General features: G+C 46.3%; 1 protein-coding gene across 1 annotated transcript in view; it reads left to right on the top strand.

Moving 5' to 3' along the window:
- The window catches only part of cpne5a (copine Va), a gene marked incomplete at its 5' end in the record, with an annotated part of 227661 nt that overhangs the window by 175930 nt on the left and 36731 nt on the right, over positions 1-15000 (top strand). The window contains 4 exons of the mRNA XM_084333074.1: positions 7416-7457; positions 8134-8209; positions 10241-10294; positions 11261-11322. Of these exons, the coding sequence (XP_084189200.1) occupies positions 7416-7457; positions 8134-8209; positions 10241-10294; positions 11261-11322 (234 nt within the window). The remainder of the gene's footprint in view (positions 1-7415; positions 7458-8133; positions 8210-10240; positions 10295-11260; positions 11323-15000) is intronic.

Genomic DNA, 15000 nt, shown 5'->3' with positions numbered 1-15000 from the left:
TTGCATGTATGTGTATACCCTGTCGCCCAGCAGTGCTGTAATTTTGTCTTTTTACTACTGCCTCTACCGTCCAGCGAATCGGGTCCTACCCCCCCCCCCCAATCCCCCCATTGTAACAGGCTGTTACACCTATAGTCAGTTGGAAATGGGTCGGGCTCAGCAAATATAGAAATCATTGATTTTCCAACGTTATTTGATCTACAGCCCAAATGGAGAGTTGTTATAGGCATATCTCTGAATGCCTCGCTAGATTTAGCGGGACGCTAAATTGCCAGAACTGGCAATATTCATTTCAGATTAGTCTCTGATTGACTATTCCAGTTGCATTTCCTATCTTATCTGAATCTCAAGAAGAGCGAGAGACCTCCCTGGAGTGCTGACAGGCTGGGAGGCTCCTGGAAGGAATATACAAAAGTGTGTGTGTGAGGGAAGAGAGAGCAGAGAGGGATAGAGGGGAGGAAACCCAGGTGTAGAACCTCTAAATGTTGTCTGGTGAGACAGGTGACTGGATCATCATAGTGCCGTGTGTGTGTGCGTGCATGCATGCGACTCCATGCTTGTGCATGTGTGCGCATGCACAAATTGGTATGAAAGTATCCATGCATGAACATGCGAGTGCATAGCAGCGTGTGTAGTAGTACCCACGGGAGAGTGTAGAACAAGACAAGCCCACATGTCAAACCTGGCCCCCTCCACCCTTTACTCACATGCCCCAGGAACCAGGGGCCTCATCTCACCACGTCTGTCTCCACTCAGCTTCATGGCGAAGCTAATTGGCCCAGACAGGTGGACAGGTGATTCCCTTTGAGGATTTTTTTTTAATGCCAATTTCTTGCCACACCTAGTTTGGAATATTAGTGTTTCATCACACCAAATGAGATCGATACACTGGTACACAGAAGTATGAGGCTATTTTGCTAAAGGTATCCTGATAGAATGGTACTAGAATGGTACTCCGGTAAAAGTAACCATTCAAAATTATGTAATGTAATATAAAAGTACAAAGGTATACGTATTTACTTAAGTATGCACATGAGTATTACAAGTAAAAGTATATTGTTCTTGTACAGTATCAGTGTTCAGGAGCATTAAAGGACGGGTTCACTTTTTAACCCAGGCCCTATTTAAACATTGTCTGGCATAATATTGGCATAATAATACAGGCCATAATTATACTGATCGCTTTATTATTGAGAAACTTAGCATTGTTGCTGCATACTCTCACCAGGCTTCAATGGGGCAAGTGAAGAGTTCATTTGCAAAAACCTATTTCTCAGTTTCTAGTAATTTTCACAAATCTGAATTTTTATTGCGCATTCCAGGTGATATCAATCAAACTGCAGTTGGGTTGTTTTGATCAAATACAAATAACTAAACAAAATACAGGTAACTTACTAAATCAAACTTTATAATTTTTTTTTAATAATTTCAAATTAAAGGCAGTTGGAGATTGCAAATTAACCAGATTTTGTGACACGTTTTTGCTGAATACGTTTCAGCTTTCCTCTTATTAGCTATGCCCTAATGTCACACTAACATTTTGTCAAAAAAATCTTTAAAGATGACTTTGAGCCAAAGTTGCACATGAACCAGATTTTGTGCCACATCTTTGCTACGTTACCTGACTTTTTTTTATTTGAGCAATCTTTAAAGATGACTTTGAGCCAACATTACACTGCTATTCGCTTTCAGACAACACCGTTCTGAGTAGCAGCCATACTGCATCACCTAACCTGAATACTCGTTTCGTTGTGAAGGGATTTATTTGGCTTTGTAAAGAAAAAATACTGTTTTGACTGTTTCCGTTTTTAAAACGTGAACTTGCAATGCATTTTCAACGGACAATAATGGCTATTGTGACAAAACTCGCTCAGGGTTCAGAATGGGCTATGTACTTAACAGTAACTCTCATGACAGTCACTTAATTTTTTCCCCAAGGATGGCATTTATAGGTTTTCGCTTGAAGTGTTATAGCCTTCATAAACCAAAATGCATGTATTTTACCAAAACATGAAGGTCACAGTATAATCTGATGTGTATTCATGTTCTACTAAGGAAATGGTTATAAACCATGCACCGTTATCAAACATTATAATGACCTTCATAGGCCTTGCACTGGGCATACTGTATAAGTTGCCCAGTCACATGAGTAACAGGCCTATGAAAAAAAAGTGAACTTGTCCTTTACGTCCTCAGTGCATTGATCTGTGTTTCATCGTCTTATTACATGTGTTGCATGCAAAGCCCTTTTCTCCAAAGTAATTATGAACTGCAGGGTTCAGATAAACATAGCGCACTAAGTACAATAGCTTGAGTAAAAGTACTTTGTTACTAGGGGTGGGAATTGCCAGAGACCTCACGATACGATACTATCGCGACACGTGCGTCACGATACGATTGTATCGCGATACTAAATATATCGCGATATGCTGAAAATATTGCCATTTTTATTAAAAAAAAATTATGAATAATTAAATATCAATACTTGGCGTCCCTGTATCGATACAGTATCGCCACGCAAAGTATCGCGATACTACTACGTATCGATTTTTTTCCCCACCCCTATTTGTTACAGTACTTTCCACCCATAGGTGCATTTATTGTCCCCCTTGATGATGATGATATACGTACATGTAACACAACAACAACACAACATACACAAGACGACATCAATTTTACGGCACGAAATTGCACGTTGGCATAAAAGAACGTCTGCTGTATTTTTAATGGTCTAGGAAGCGCTTTGTCTTGCTCACTTCCAGCGGATTTAAATCGCTGTTGAAAAGCAGGACGGGCCTTGAACAGCACTCGACATGTCCCTGCCGAGGAACGGACCTTATGATGAAGTGATTTCTTAGATCTCACTCCGCGGGAGAGACAATTGAACGCGGTGTCACTTCAGAGGCCCACGTAGTCTATCATAATGTAAGATTGCATCGCGCGTCGAAGGTCAACGGCAAAAGCGCTTTGTGGAAAAGCCCTGTGTGTTTTGTACTTTCTCCACACCACATGGGGCTCGCAGAATAGCCGCTGGAGGACGTCTCTTTGTTTTCATTGTGTTCCTTTCATCTGTTCCGTGCCTCCTCCTATTCTCTCGATGGGGGTGTGCTTTCTCCTCGTCCTGTGCGGTCCCGGAGACTCCAGATGGTCCCGTTGATTGCATCCGGCATGTCCTCCGTGCCCCTTCAATCCTCAAGTGTGTCAGTCAATGACATCTCTCAATAGCAGTTTGGTTTTAATGTTTTTCTTTTTCGTCCGAAAAAATTAAATGCTTCCCATTTCCACTTAGAACATGCAGTCGGGGGTAAAGCAAACACACCGGGAGCTGATATTAGGTCTAATGGCAGTGGTGCGTTGGTGATTTCATACCTGGTTGCACTGTGTTTTATTAATGACACGCATGCGCATAAATGTTCCCTCTTGTGTGCACAAAATAAAGACAATGCCTAATTGCCTCTAGGAATGGAATGTAACACATTTCATTCACAAGTTTTGTGTGAATGTATCTGAGGATGTATTTGAACAAACCTGACGATCTGAGCTATTCTTATGCAAAGTAGCCAGGTGGGTACTTGGCGAGTTGGCGCATCAGTTGAGTGCAGCGCATTATTGTGTGCATGCGCGTGCACATCCATGCATGTGCGTGCACGTGCTACTGCTCACAGACCCGGTTGCGCGGCGTGCAACCCCCTCCCATGACCAACGCACCCCTGTCTAATGGTCTGTATTCCGGCTGGCGGATCTGCCAATTTAGATGGTATTACCGCAGCTCATTGCAGTGAAATGAAAGAAAATTGCCGTTGACTGACACATCACTGCTCCCCCCCCCCCCCCCACCCCCCGCTCCCCACCCCTCCCCATTCTGTTCCATTCGCTTTTTCACCCTGTCAATCAATCTACAGAATGAGGAAGATTCTATCACTTAGTCTTATTTGCACAGTATATCCTCTGTGACTATGCATAATACATGCGTCATGATTCTGTACATTAGTGTTGGGTACTGTTTCAATCAGCACGTGTATCAGTATGAATAATGAATAATTATTATAGTTATAATAATAATTATGCAGGTCAGGGTTTTAGGCCATTCTCCTACACAGAGCATCGGAACATGCCCAAACAGGAAGTAACTAACTGGTGTTACCTTTACTCATATTATTTTCCCATAATACATTGAATAGATAATATTATATTATTGTCGTCCCGTCCCCCCCCATAATTTCTTTTCTCTTTTATAAATAAGAACCGAAAATGAGTTGGAAAGAAGTACAATAATTTGGATATGCAGCCTTGTTTATTCACTGTGTCCATGGAAACCACAATGAACGCAGCCATAAAGGTATGGTTTCCTCACGCAGAAAAGACATAGCACCAATAGTCCATTTACTTTTCTGATCATCACTGCATAACTCATAAATGTTCAGACAAGCTTAATCTTAATTGGTTACTAGTGGTATGCACCTAATTCAACGTTATAGCCACATTTTCTTTCAAACTAATTTGGTCGCAGGTGTCCAGATTTGGTCAAAAGTTTTGCTCTCTCGGGCAATGGTGTTTCGGAGGCTTTTGACGTACAGGCGTAGAGACAGCTCTGCGTAGGAGTGTGGGTTTTAGGTCCTGGTATAAGCCCCTCATCCTGTACTCAATGGGACATGATTGACAGGAGCCAGGGGGAGGTAGTCCACTGAGCTCTCCATCAGTGCTTGTATAGAGTAGAGATTCTCTGTCAATGGGATCCCTCTCAGCCATGCTTCATGCTTATTTTGGCTTCATGCCGTCACCACTTATTTCCGGAGAGGGAGTAGTTGTCTATCTCTGGCTGGCACAGGGGAAAAAAAGCCATTCCACACTCTACTGACCTGCTGTCTCTTTTCTGGCATAGGTGCAAAACTTCATCGCTAGTTAAAAACGTTTCTATCATAAATAATTCATTAACCCTCTGAGACGTGCCGGCGAGACAGGTTAACATTAATGAGATGGGTTAACATTAACGAGACGGGTTAACATTAACGAGACGGGTTAACATTAACGAGATGGGTTAAGATTAACGAGACAGGTTAACATTAACGATATGGGTTAACATTAACGAGACGGGTTAACATTAACGAGACGGGTTAACATTAACGAGACGGGTTAACATTAACGAGATGGGTTAACATTAACGAGACGGGTTAACATTAACGAGATGGGTTAACATTAACGAGACGGGTTAACATTAACGAGATGGGTTAACATTAACGAGACGGGTTAACATTAACGAGATGGGTTAACATTAACGAGACGGGTTAACATTAACGAGACGGGTTAACATTAACATTACTGTCTTTCAGAGGCAGTAGTGGACTCGACTCTAATGCTAGAGCAAATACGGTGGAATCCTCTGAAACGACAGCCCTTGAGGAATACACAGATACTGTACCATCCATGTCTAACTTTATCTGGAAAGGAAGTAAAATCATGCTCCAAAATAAAGTGACATTTTCTTGGTGAAAAATGTGCACGGCCATCTTCCCTTGACCTTTCACCGCTACTGTAGGTATCTGAAGGACAATGCTGCTCCCATGTATTTTAGGGTCAAAACCATACAGTTAGACTAGACAAACGCTGAGACTTCCATGTGTGATGTTGTGAGAACTCACAGTAGCCCTTTTTAACTTGACCTCACAGTATAAATTAAGCTATTATGCCCTCTATGATAGCAGCACCATGAAACCTAACACTAATAAACTGGAGATCGGCGGCCAATAAGAGAGTGGTTTGTCTAGATTCATTGTCAATCAGGGAGAGGGTAGGGGTTCTGAGCCATTTTCAAGAAATAAGTGCTACTAAAACACAGTATGAGTAGTGAAAAAGGCAAAAAGTGTGAATCAAAACACAATGTTTATTACATATTTATTTATGACCAGAAGCAATGTACACACAGTGTCAAGCTGCAGCTAACATGTTGTCATCAGGGTCCCAGCTTTCAGATGGTATATAGCACTTCTATGCAACAGTGGCTCGGGAGGTAGAGCAGTCGTCTGGTAATCCAGAGGTTCCTGGTTCGATTGCCGCTCCTCCCGGGCAGCGTGTCGAAGTATCCTTGAGCAAGACACTTAACCCCTAACTGCTCCCAATGAGCAGGTTGGTACCTTGCATGGTCGCCTCCGCCATCGGTGTGTGAATGTATGAGTGAATGGGTCAAATGTGAGGAACAAATTGTAAAGCACTTTGGATAAGTGCACCATTTACCATGTATGTGGTATCTATGGTTGACCTTGTATTTCCTCCCTAAATATCCCCTGAAACCCCCCAAAAATTTCTCTACCAGTATGGTCTCCGAGGGTTATAATTTTGGTTCTGAGTTTAACACTGTTGCAGTCTGCAGTACATGGCTTTCGAAGGGGCCCCTCCAGCACAGAGACACAGGGTAGATGGTGCAAACACACACACCGGTTTATCGAAGAGGGTTGGCAAGATGGTAGAAGCCAGAGCAGATGGAAGTGGCTGTCGTGACGTAGGCTCCATCCCATGTGTGTGTGGGGATGGCAGATTTAACCAGTGGATTGATTACCTCAACAGGTGCACAGCCACCATCCACTCCCAGGTCTTAATTAGCTTGACCCGGGGCCAGTGTGGCTGCTTAAACCAGCCATCCCCACACCACATACCCCCAACACCAAACTGACGCCAGTTTGGTGTTTTCCCTGGCCGAAGCATAACCCCCCTTCCCCCTCCATCCAACCAACCAACCAAGCAACAAAAAGAAAACGCTAAACATTGGACTCTGATACAGGGTTCCCATAACTAAAATAAACAGTCCTCTTTTCAGGGGAGGGTGGCCCCGGAACAGCTCAGTCGGCGCGGCGACACTCCCAGGCCAAGGAGGCAGCCCTCCCCCCTCCCTTTTAGATCGCAGGGGGCTCAGTTACAGGTATATGTAAAGTATTACTTAAACGGCCTAATCATCACTGTGGTTTCTTCATCACCTCAACGATCACATTTCACAATTATTATTTTCAAAGAATTCGATTAGTTAACGTGTCTTCACATCCTCCACAGTGTCAAGAACACATTCCTTTTTTGAGAAAGGAATTGGTTGACTTAGTTCCTAAACGATCCTTTTGGAAGATTTTCATTTGCTTGGATGCAAAAACATTTGCTTAATTCAAGACAGCAGGCCTGCTTTCCTGAAGATTGATTTAATTCTGCCCGTGCTTCCAGCTTGATGAGCTTCAATGGCTTGGTTCCACCGGGAGACTAAGCAACACACATGAAGTCCAGCGGCTCCTACACGTCTTCTAATTGGACTACAGGCGTAGGCATACTAGGAATGGCTGGCAAGTTTGGCCTTGAAGGACGCTGTCTGGGAGGATCAAGGTCAGATCAATGGGTTTTCTCTCATACCTTCTCCTCTCTTGTCGTGTGCTTTGCAGGACGATCAAAGTGGAAGTGTATGACTGGGATAGAGATGGAAGGTAAGGGGCGCTTTACACACACGCAAACACACGCATACGCACACACATGCGCGCACGCGCGCACACACGCGCACGCATGCTCACAAACGCACACACACACACGCACGTACATAACCAAATATGCATATCAAGTACATAGCCACACATGGATGCACACACACATAGTATAGTTCTAATATATCACACACACACACGCACACACACACACACACACACACACACACACACACACACACACACACACACACACACACACACACACACACACACACACACACACACACACACTGATAAACAGTCTTGAATGCTACTTGAGATGCATCCACGACACAAAGAGAATTTATGACTCAATTTTCCACATGTCTAGTCCATGGCTTAAGAGCTCTCCTTCACCTTTATCTTGATTGATGGAGCGTCTCCCAATCATAGTGACAATCTCTTGGCATCAGAAGCCCATTCATCTCTCTGTGGCGACTAAGAAACCCGTCTCTGCCATCGTGACCCCCCCCCCCCCCCCCCACGAGGCGTCGTTCATTCGTCAGCGGCAAATAGAATCATACGCCGCATATGTGCCGCTGTGATTGAGATGCACGATTCATCCATTATTACCTCTGAACCCCTCAGGGGGGTGGATCTATTGTCTCTGACTTGGTGCTGGTGACTTTTTGCCTTCCAGCCACGATTTCATCGGCGAATTCACCACCAGCTACAAAGAGCTGTGCCGGGGTCAGAGCCAGTTCAACGTCTACGAGGTGAGTGGAGACGGGCTGAGTGGGAATTTTCAATCTCACCACATTCGCATATTGTGTTCGTACTAAAATTCAAGACCCCCCCCCACACCTCCCGTCCTCTGCCAGTAAATTACACTATATTTGTATCACTACCGGTCCCCCACGCAGTTGGACTAACAAGTCTGTAGGGAGGACAATGTGAAGTACTACTAGTATATATGGAGCTGGCGTTATTACCCTCCTGCCGCCCCACCCCGGCCCTCAGCCCCTTGAGCTGCTGTTAGGCGCCTTCCACGTGTGCCGGGGCGATGTGGCAAAACCCACTGAGGTAGTGGGGATCAGGTGGCCGGAGTAGAGAGAAAAAGGCGACGCTGTGGAACAATGTTCCTGATTAGAGTCCCTCTCACACAGCACCTTGGTGGGGTTGATGGGCTGCTACCGGTCAGCAACCTCACCGGTCCCTGCTCATTAAAACACTTGCCACGTTGCATTAGCCACTGAATTAGTCATGGAGGTGGCCTCAGGAAAGAGCAGGGGCAGTAGGGGAAGAGAGGGCGGGGGGGCACAGAGTGATTGGCAGAGAGAGAGAGAGAGAGAGAGAGAGAGAGAGAGAGAGAGAGAGAGAGAGAGAGAGAGAGGGGGGGGGGAGAGGGGGAGAGAGCGAGAGGGAGAGAGAGGGGGGAAAGAGAGAGGGAGAGAGCGAGGGAGAGGGGGAGAGAGGGGGAGGGAGAGAGAGGGAGAGAGAGAGAAAGAGAGAGAGTGGTAGCCTTTTACACTGCTGACACGGCAGACGCAGGTGCATTCATTAACCTTCACAAGCCCTTCAGGAAACTGAAACAAAACTACTTTTTTTTATTCAGTCCTCCAAGTCATGTCAGTTCACCAGAACTAGAAGAGGTTGCCACAAACCCTATATGACACTGTCCATTTAGCTACTGGTGATCGGGAATTTGAATAGCGTCTAGTGTTTGGCAATTCGTTTTACCCTTTGTAGTTCCCTGTATACAAAGTCAAAAGTCAAATATTTTATTTGCCATGTATGGACGAATCCACATAGGAATACAGGTACAGAGCAAACACTGTGTGTCTGCAACTAATCTAATACATGAAAGCAGACCCGTGAGCGTCGCCTTCCAAAAGCTGTATTGGAGTTGACGGTAGCCTAATGCTAACGGAGTCCGGGTGTAATTGAGAGTGATATGTGTGTGATGTAGCGCGTTTGTGGCAGTGAATGATGGCTGTGGTGCTACGACGCATTATCTCTATGGGAGATGAGAGGGCCGTAGCCAGCGTTTCAGAGAGGTGCATCAGAGCCATGGAGGTGGAATGGAGGAGGAGGAGAGCACCAGGAAGCGAGGAGAACAGAAGGCCCAGCTTTCACTTTATTATTCCACACACTCCACCCCAGGTGTGTCCTTTATGTGTGTGGGAGGACCCTCCAAATGAGCAGCGGAGATGTTTTGACCTTGATGTTTTACTCCTGGAATACATGCCTTTGGCCACAAGCCTCGAATGCCCATTACAGTTGTGGCGGGGTGTGCTGTAATCTCTTTTTATCCCTGTTTGCAGTTCACACGCCTTGACCATAGATTTGACTGTGTGTGTGTGCGTGCGTCCGCAACACACTTGCATGTGCCTGTGTCTGTGCACACAAGCAATCTCCATTCGAGGGAATTTATGAATAACGTAATTCTCCACGTGCGCATTTTGCACATATTTTAACAATGCATTTTCCCGACAGAGATACAAGTCGTGGGACATTGCGTCGCCCTGGCACTGATCGCACTCGCATTAAAAACATATACGGCACCGCTTAGATTCTCATAACCCTCCCTGAGTAATCTGTCCGTCTATGCCTTCGAGCCTTGATCAATGTTATCTCCTTCTCACCTACACACACTGTGGATTCAGTAAGGTAGCGTACGCTCCATTACTCCTGCAAGATACCGGACAAGGGTGTTTTCACTACTCGCCCCCCGGGGGCGAATAATAAGGATTACACTGTAAGCTTACATTGCCTTCATGGTTCTCTCCCCCCGCTGTTGATACTAGGTGGTGAACGCCAAGAAGAAACTAAAGAAAAAGAGATACATCAACTCTGGAACGGTAAGTCGGCGGACATTTAGGTGCACTCACACCAGGGCTGAGCAATTAGAGGATAGCCTCGCTATTTTGGACCTTAGATCCCAGATCCGTGGTCTGTCTACCTATGTACCTGACACATAGAGACCATCATTTCACTGATCGGTTCAGTATTGATCTAGCTACAAATTCCCTCCAGGCTCTCACTGCCACTGGACTACAATAGCTGACAATGGGCAATCATAAATCCTTTACAAAAACAATGCTAAAAAGTATGTTCAGGGTGTATTCTTACCATCCTCAGTATGCTCTCCTGTGAAATGTATCGCAATCTGAATGTTGAAAAAACTGTGCCATTTGAAACAGAACTATTTAGCTGACGCCCTACGCACTGTAAACTCCTGTGCTCTAGATAGTTGTAGAGAGGAGCAGGCCATAAGCACGTAAAGATGTTTGGATTGCGATACATTTCACAAGAGAGCATATTTGATTGCTATATCAAATATTATCAAATGTTAAGATGAAATCGCAATATCCAAATCGCAGGAGGCTGCGATATTTGTTAAAGGTGAGTGTGTCAAAAACACCAAGTATTGTGGCGCTGCAGAGATGTCCTGGCCTACAAATCATACTCTACAAGAAAATATCTGTGGTACAGACCCCCATAAAAATCACACCATGACCCATTGTGACATGTTTTGCAATTCAATTTATAATAATAATGTGAAAAATTTACATTCCTATCCTGAATCATATTGCAATTGTAATAGCAGTAGTACTGCTATTACAATTGCAATATTTTGCAGTACAAAATACTCACAATGATTTACATTTTTTTTTTTCAAATCAATCTGCCTGGATGAATCACTCTCTGGGTAGTTAAGCCTGTGGGGCCAACGGTTAATGTGTCTGATTGGCAAATTGTGTTTGTCTTAATTACCAAGGTGCTGTGTAAACATCAGTTAATCTGTTTGGACTTTGCTTCCCCAGGTGTCGTTGCTGTCGTTCAGTGTGGAGTCGGAACACACCTTCCTGGACTACATCAAAGGAGGGTGAGTCCTTTGGATGTTTGTCACTGGTTAATTTTGGGCGTTAAGCTAATATAATTTTGCAAAGCACTTCAGAGATCCATTATGCTTAGAATATTCAGTCCATGAATTTGAGCTCCAACGTCCTTTATGGAAGTGCAGTGCAGTTTTATGGCCTGACTGGCTGACTGAACATAGAACCACTTTGGCATTTACATTAAAGAGTGGACATTCTTAGACAACTTCGGTTCAAGAGACCCAGATTATGGGGGCATCTGGGTAATGTAGATGTAAAAGCACCAGGTTCAATTCCCAGTTACTTCTGGCTTGGTCAGACGTTCCAACGAACACAAATGGTAGTGTTCGTTCGGTATGCTAATATGTCTAACTACTATGCACCCAGGACTGTAGCACCCAAGTTTAACACTGTTTGACGAGCATTGTTACTTAGCTGAAAGAGTTGTACCCTTCCTGCTGCCCTGTTGTACAGACAGTGTTGGGAAAGTTCACTTTCTACATGAACTAGTTCAGTTCACAGTTCACAATTTTTAAAATGAACTAGTTCAGTTCATAGTTCATAATTCAAAATTTTTAACTAAAGTTCATGGTTTCAAAAATGAACTAATTTAGTTCTTTTTAGATATATATTTTTTTTTATAGAGATTTTTCACGTACAGTTACTTGTTACGAACGGGTAAGTGACTTCCAAGTTGTCGAGGTAGAAGAACGAGACGGAGAATGTATTACTATATCAAAACAGTTGTACTGTTTATTAACAGGGGAAAGCATTAACAATAACAGGGAGAAGAATATCTGTCTGTGCTTGTCCAGCGGTAGGTACGTCCGTAGTATTAGGTGAAGCTCTAGCAAAGAACAAGGAATAGAGCAAATGTTAAATACGTCACATTCTCAACATTCCACGCTGTCAATGAGGAGCAGCAGTCTGACAGCCAATGACAGCACCCAGGTGTGACAGACAATTAGTGATGACAGCAATCAGTGGTGACATACAAGGTGAACAATAACAACAGGAGTGACCCAGGTAGACAGTGGGAGACAATCCTAAGGATGATAGTCTCCTGAACGTTACAGTATCCCCCCCCGACGAACGGCACCTGACGTTCACCTAGGGGCCTCGGGATGCAGCCGCCGGAAATCATCGATCAGGCTGGGATCTAATATGTCCCGTTGAGGCACCCAAGAACGCTCTTCTACCCCGTACCCCTCCCAATCCACCAAGAACTGAAACCCCCTACCCCTCCGCCTACAACTCAGGATTCTCCGCACCGTATAGACAGGCTGACCGTCAATAATGCGGGGCGGAGGAACCGCAGGGAGTGGCAGGGACAAGGGCGATGAGAGGAATGGCTTCAACAGGGACACATGAAACGTCGGATGGACCCTCATAGAGGCCGGAAGGCGTAGCCTGTAAGCCATAGGATTCACCCGACGTACCACTTTAAAGGGCCCTATAAAGCGAGGAGCCAGCTTCCTGGACTCCACCCGGAGAGGGAGATCACGAGTGGAAAGCCAAACCCGCTGTCCCGGACGGAAAACCGGAGCCGGACGACGCTTGCGGTTAGCTTGCCGCTGAGCCTTAACCGAGGCCTTCTGCAGCGCCGTCCGCACTCTGCTCCACGTCCTGCGACAGCGAGCCACATGTGCCTGGGCCGACGGCACCTCCACCTCCTGCTCCTGTTCGGGAAACAGAGGAGGTTGAAAACCATATTGACACTGAAAGGGAGACATACCAGTAGAGGAGGAGAGGAGGGTATTATGCGCATACTCAGCCCAGGCCAACCTCCTACTCCACGTCGCCGGACACCCAGCAACGTAGCACCTCAGAACGCCCTCCAGGTCCTGGTTGACACGCTCCGTCTGCCCGTTCGTCTGCGGATGGAACCCAGACGACAGGCTGACGGAGGCGCCCAGACCGGCGGCGAACGCCTTCCAGAACCTGGAGGCAAACTGAGGACCCCGGTCGGACACAATATCCACTGGAAGCCCATGAACCCGAAAGACGTGCTGCACCACAAGGTCAGCCGTCTCCCGGGCCGAGGGGAGCTTGGGGAGGGGAATGAAGTGGGCCGCCTTGGAGAACCGGTCCACCACCACCAGGATGGCAGTGAACCCATCCGATAAGGGAAGACCGGAAATAAAATCCAGGGATATGTGCGACCAGGGACGCTTGGGAATAGGAAGCGGTCGGAGGAGACCCGCCGGCGCACGGCGAGAGGTCTTACTGCGCGCGCACACCGGACAGGCCGCCACAAAGGAGCGTGTATCCCCCCCCTCTGTCGGCCACCAAAACCTCCTACGGATAAACTCCAGGGTTCTGGTGGCCCCAGGATGGCCGGTGAGAGAGGATGTATGCGCCCACTGCAGCAGGCGTGAGCGTGCCGCCTTGGGCACATACATCCGACCCGGAGGACCCCCACCGGGATCGGGCTCCCGTGCCTGAGCCGACCTCACCACCCTATCTATGCCCCATGACACGGGTGCCAAAATCAAGGCCTGTGGAATAATAGGGTGGGGCTTCTCCTCTCGACCCGGAAGATCAAACTGACGTGACAGGGCGTCAGGCTTGACGTTCTTGGAACCGGGTCGATAGGAGATGGTAAACCGAAATCGAGTGAAGAATAACGCCCACCTGGCCTGGCGAGCGTTAAGGCGTTTAGCCCCTTGGATGTAAGCCAAGTTCTTATGGTCAGTCCAAACAATGAAAGGATGTGCCGCCCCCTCTAACCAATGTCTCCATTCCTCCAATGCCAATTTGATTGCCAATAACTCCCGATTACCCACGTCGTAGTTACGCTCGGCCGGAGACAGCCGGCGTGAAAAGAAGGCACAAGGATGCACCTTACCATCCTTTAAACATCTCTGCGAGATTACCCCCCCCACCGCGGTGTCAGAGGCATCCACCTCCACAATGAACGGAGCCTCTGTGTCGTGACGGATCAGTACAGGGGCGGAGGTAAATCGACGTTTGAGGTCGCAGAAGGCCGACTCTGCCCTAGGCGACCATTCAAAGCCAGGGAGAGAGGACTTAGTGAGAGCGGTTAATGGATTGACTAAGGCGCTAAAATTGCGAATAAAGCGCCTGTAAAAATTTGCAAAGCCCAAAAACCGTTGTAACTCCTTGAGCGACGAAGGCCGTGGCCAATCCAAGACTGCACTCACCTTGGCTGGATCCATGCGAAGATCGCCCTTCGTCAACACAAAGCCCAGGAAGGAAACGGTGTCAGTGTGAAACACACACTTCTCAGCCTTAACAAACAGTTGATGCTTAAGGAGACGTTGAAGCACCTCACGAACGTGCAGTTGGTGTTGCACCATATCGCGAGAAAAAATAAGGATGTCATCCAAATATACAAACACTGACACCCCAATTAGATCCCGCAGCACGTCGTTGACCAGGGCTTGGAAAACTGCTGGAGCATTAGCTAAACCAAAAGGCATGACTAAATACTCATAATGCCCATTAGGAGTATTAAATGCAGTTTTCCACTCGTCCCCTTCTCTAATCCTGACCAAGTTGTATGCATTACGTAAGTCAAGTTTAGAAAAGACCAATGCCCCCTGTAAGCACTCAAAGGCGGTGTCCATGAGCGGTAAAGGATAACGGTTCTTGATGGAAACGTCATTCAACCCCCTATAATCTATGCACGGCCGCTGATCACCATCTTTTTTAGCCACAAAAAA

Source organism: Notolepis coatsorum, assembly GCF_963971535.1.
Source record: "Notolepis coatsorum genome assembly, chromosome: 17".
Lineage (NCBI taxonomy): Eukaryota > Metazoa > Chordata > Actinopteri > Aulopiformes > Paralepididae > Notolepis > Notolepis coatsorum.
Note: the sequence above shows the minus strand (reverse complement) of the source record. Positions and strands in the feature narration are given on the sequence as shown.